The sequence below is a fragment of the Belonocnema kinseyi genome, chromosome 2 (genome assembly GCF_010883055.1).
Source record: "Belonocnema kinseyi isolate 2016_QV_RU_SX_M_011 chromosome 2, B_treatae_v1, whole genome shotgun sequence".
NCBI classification, from domain to species: domain Eukaryota; kingdom Metazoa; phylum Arthropoda; class Insecta; order Hymenoptera; family Cynipidae; genus Belonocnema; species Belonocnema kinseyi.
Genome location: NC_046658.1, coordinates 84,597,527 through 84,601,941, shown reverse-complemented (window position 1 = coordinate 84,601,941; position 4,415 = coordinate 84,597,527). Strand labels below are relative to the sequence as shown.

General features: G+C 32.2%; 1 protein-coding gene across 3 annotated transcripts in view; it reads left to right on the top strand.

Moving 5' to 3' along the window:
• LOC117168106 (protein N-terminal asparagine amidohydrolase) overlaps positions 1-4,415 on the top strand; it is a 153,447-nt gene that overhangs the window by 121,380 nt on the left and 27,652 nt on the right. For all 3 annotated transcript variants that reach the window (XM_033353491.1, XM_033353493.1, XM_033353494.1), the window contains one exon: positions 1,311-1,498. In XM_033353491.1, coding sequence (XP_033209382.1) covers positions 1,312-1,498 — 187 coding nt within the window. In that variant the 5' untranslated portion in view covers position 1,311. The remainder of the gene's footprint in view (positions 1-1,310; positions 1,499-4,415) is intronic.

The following is a 4,415-nucleotide window of genomic DNA, read 5'->3' as shown; positions in this document are numbered from 1 at the left end:
CCCCCCTCATGGAGTTGCTTTAATGTTATAATAATCAATAATAATAATTATATATTATAGTAATTATTCAATTGTATAAACAAGAAAGAGATCAGTTTTACGTTCCTTATTGAAGTTTTATTTATTTACACCCAGGAAAAAGTTGTGTTGAATCAAAGAAACTTTCTTTAAATCAAAGAAATTCTAGTATTGATATACGGTCAAAGAAACATTTGTTTGATTTAAAGAAATTTTATTGTTAACTTTTTTAAATTAGATTTAAAGCAATATTTCGTTAAGTTAAACGGAAAATTTCTTTAAATTAAAGAAATATTTCGTTCCTTCAAACCGAATATTTCTTTGAATTGAAGAAATATTTGATTGCTTCAAATGAAAAATTTCTTTAAATCAAAGAAATATCTTTTTTTATTTGACATTTACATTTCTTTAAATGAAATAACTATTTTGGTTCAAAAAACAGAACAGGTTAGTTTAAAATGAATATAGATTTTCATAAGAATCCAATAATACTTGAATCCAATATTAATAACCTGAGGAAAAAAGATAATTTTAATATTTATTGTGTGTAAATGAATTTGATTCTTTCCTAATCTACAATTCCCTGCCAAAATTTAAGGTAAAAAGATAAATTGTGACGAAATTGTGAACAGAAGTAACAAAAATTTACATAAAAACAAGGTTAGGTCGTGCTGTATAAAAGTATCTATTTACACGGTAGAAAGCTGCTATGCCTTCTGCAAATCCCTACAATGAAAGAATGTCGCGCACTTCTTTAACACACATTTGAGCGATTTAAATTATTACCAAGAGCCGTCGCTTCCGCGTCTTCGCAAAAATTTGACAACACGTGTTCCGAGAGACGCGTTAACGTAAAATAATCGAAGTGATTTGTTCTGCGCAATATCATGGCGCATTAGTAATATGGGTTAAGAAAATCTTTCTTTGATTCAAAGAAATAATTTGCTTATTTAAAATTACCTTCTCTAAAGAAATTATTTCTGTCATTTTTCCTAGTAACTTTTTCGAATCAAACGAATTTTATTTTAAATCAAACAAATAATTTCTTTAAATTAATGAAATTGCGTGACGTCATTTATAAAAATCACAGAAATTTTCTTTTAATATAAAGATATTTTTATGTTGAATCAAAAGAACCTAGTCAAAAAATGTTTTTTTTTTAAATTTAATAGGAACTTTTGTCTGGGTGCATTATATAATTATATATTACTTATTTCTTTAAATTGACTTGATGAAAAATGATGAGAATGCGAGTAATTTTTGTTTAATAACTTGAAATTTGTTGTTGACAGAATGGTTCTTGTGGTGAATGGGGTTCTGCAAGAAGAACCCCCGGCGGACAGCAGGTCGTTATATGCGGCCCACCCAGTGTATCGTGAGACCGCAGCCCAGCTCCACTCGATGCCGGCAAAATTAGTGGGCCCTGTGGGCCTTCTTTACGTCCAGCAAAGAGAAATGGCTGCAACCCTCCCCCACGACAGTAAGTACACGCATTATGTTACGCAGAATTCCTAATCAATTGAAGTCTCTAGAGCTAATAGCATATAATTAGAATTATTAGCTATACAATCTCAGATGCATTTCTCAGAATTTTTATCACGTAAGATTAATACCTTACTGACAATTCCGACATTGTAAAGTATGTACGAAACCACGTCGGAAATTACATAGAAACTACATAGGAAACGAAGTAGGATACTACGCAGTAAATTACGTCTCAAATAGGGATAGTATACAATGTTGTTTCTAACGAGATTTTCGACGTAATAACTTAGTAAGCCGTTTCTTGTAAGTAATTTGTTTATTATTATAAAAACTTACACAAATTTTACATGTAAAGGGTTGCTTTTGTTCAGGGAATTTCAGAAAGTTAGGGAAAGTCATGGAATTTAAAATGAATAAGGAAGTCACAGGGTGTGTCAAAGAGTTAGCTGATTTTAGATACACTGAAATTTGAACTCATTTATTATTTTGCCGAAAATACGTCTTTTGGGGTTGTAAGTTCATCTATTTTGGTAAATATTGCATCTTTTGGATTAAAAATTACAACGGTTTGGTTGGAAAATAACGTTTTTTCATTGAGGATGTAACTGCTTTGTCGAAAATTGGTCTTTTGGAATAGAATGATCTTTTTTCTGAATAATTTACCTTTTTGGTTAAAAAATCATCTATTAAGCTAAAAATAGACATCTGTCTTAGGTAAAAGTTTAACTATTTTGTTGAAAATTAGTGTTTTTGATAGAAAAGTAGTCTTATTAGTTGATAATTCATCTTTTTGTTTAACAAAAAATATGTTTGCTTACAATTTTTTGTTTGAAAATTTATTTTTCCAACTGAAAATTTAACTATTACATTTTCAGTGAAAAACTGATCCTTATTAGTTCAAAATTTATGTGTTTTTTAAATCTTTTTTTGTAGAAAATTAATCTTTTGCGTTAAAATTTTAAAAATTTGGTTAAAAACTCATTTGCTGATTGTTGAAGATTCATCGTGTTAGTTATAAATTAATTTTTTTAACTGAACATTTAACTCTTTTGTTGAAAACAAGTTTTTTAGTTATATACGAATTTTTCTAATTAAATCTACCTATTTCGTTTTTGCTAGAATATTTATCTTTTTAGATTGAAAATCAATTTCCTTTATAGAAAACTCGTCTTTTTGTGTTAAATCTTTAATTATTTTCTGTAACAATTTAAAACATTCAAATTTTCTGTTTGAAAACTCAATTGATGAGATTTTTTTATTAACTGAAAAATCTTTCTTGGTTGAAAATTGAACTCTTTTGTTAAAAATTCTTTTTTTGTTGTTTAAGCTATTATTGATGGAAAAGTATAATATTTTTGGAGGAAATGTCAACTATTATACTTTTTGTTGAGAATTCGTTTTTTAATCCAAGATTCATCACTCTTGTTGAAAATTTTACTATTTTTCAACTAATCTGTATTATTATTAGAGATTAACAGATATTCTTAATGTCTTTTCAGACTAGATGAAGCTATGAATTAAAAACTTTCTTCATAAATTTTTTTCTTAAGATTGATCTTCACCTTCGCTCTGCTGGAAATCGAATCGCAGAACTTCCGGTTGCCGGTCAATTTATAGTTTCATCTAATCTAAAAAGAGGTTAAGAATTTCTGTTTTTCTCTGTTTTTCGATCTCTAAAGCACCCGACCTGAAAGCGGAAGAAGATAATTTTTCAGAAAAAAACTAATTAAACAAAATTTAATATTTTGTTGAAAACTGCTTTTTTCAAAACGTATCTTTTTGAGTTAAATACTGGACGATTTGCTTGAAAATTCATATATTTTATGTATGTCTTACATAGTCGGAAGCTGTACGTCGTTTACTATTCCACTTTCCGGCGTAATTTAAGACATGGGATCCTACACGCCATTTCTGACATAATTTACGACTTCGTTTCTGACGTATTGTCCTACGCAGTTTCGCACGTAGTTTACGACGTTGAAATTTTCAATAGGGCAGTCAGTTAGTGTGTAATGTGGGCGGGGGAGCCTGTGAGGTCCCCCTCTGGCGCTGAAGCTATAATAAAATCTGCTGGTGTCACCCCCGTGTTTATTATCATGGCAGTACACCGAATCTGGCCATTTTCGCTGAGTTTTTAAATCTTAGTGCATTTCGTAATTTCTAACGTTCTGGAAATATACCTCTCAGGTGCCAGGCGTACCCCGTTGCAAAGTAAATGACATGAACCTCTTTGCACAGCAAAGTGAACTTCACCCACTCTGCTATCCGGCAGATTTCCTATAGTTAGACTGTGTATATTGTAGAGCTTCCTCTACATGCTTTTTCGCAAAAAAATCGCTAAATCTTTTCCGAGTCTTCCTAAAAGAGACTGGCGTCCCCCAATCATAGTCCCCTCGGCATGGAGTCTCTTCCTGAGGATGTAATCAGCCTCTTTTGAAGGGACCTACAGTTTAAGGTGGGTTCCGAACCACCAACACCAGTATCTCCAAAACGTGGGATTGTCCCCCCCCCCCCCACTCCACTTTCCCATCTGGGAGAAACGCATGCATACTTAGCGTGTCGGTGAGTCGGCTCAGTTACATGCTGCGAAGACCAGCCTTGTGTAAAGCCGAAAATGCACGAGCGCCAACCCGAGGTGGCCCAACTTCATCAGTAACGATCTAATTACTCCTCAAATTTATTCTGGTTTTAAAATCCCCAATTACCTTCGAATCATTAGGTTTATTGCGAAGAGAAAAATTTCATTTGCTGTATGTACAGTCTGTCAAGTTAAAGCGTGGGTGGCTTTACTCGCAGTCGGTAAGGTGTATCGAGCTCCCTCTTTCATGCTTTTTGATTTAACATTCAGTTTGCTTTCAATTCTCATCTTGTTATGTAGGTGAATAGGTGCAATCTCCCAAACCCATGTTTCG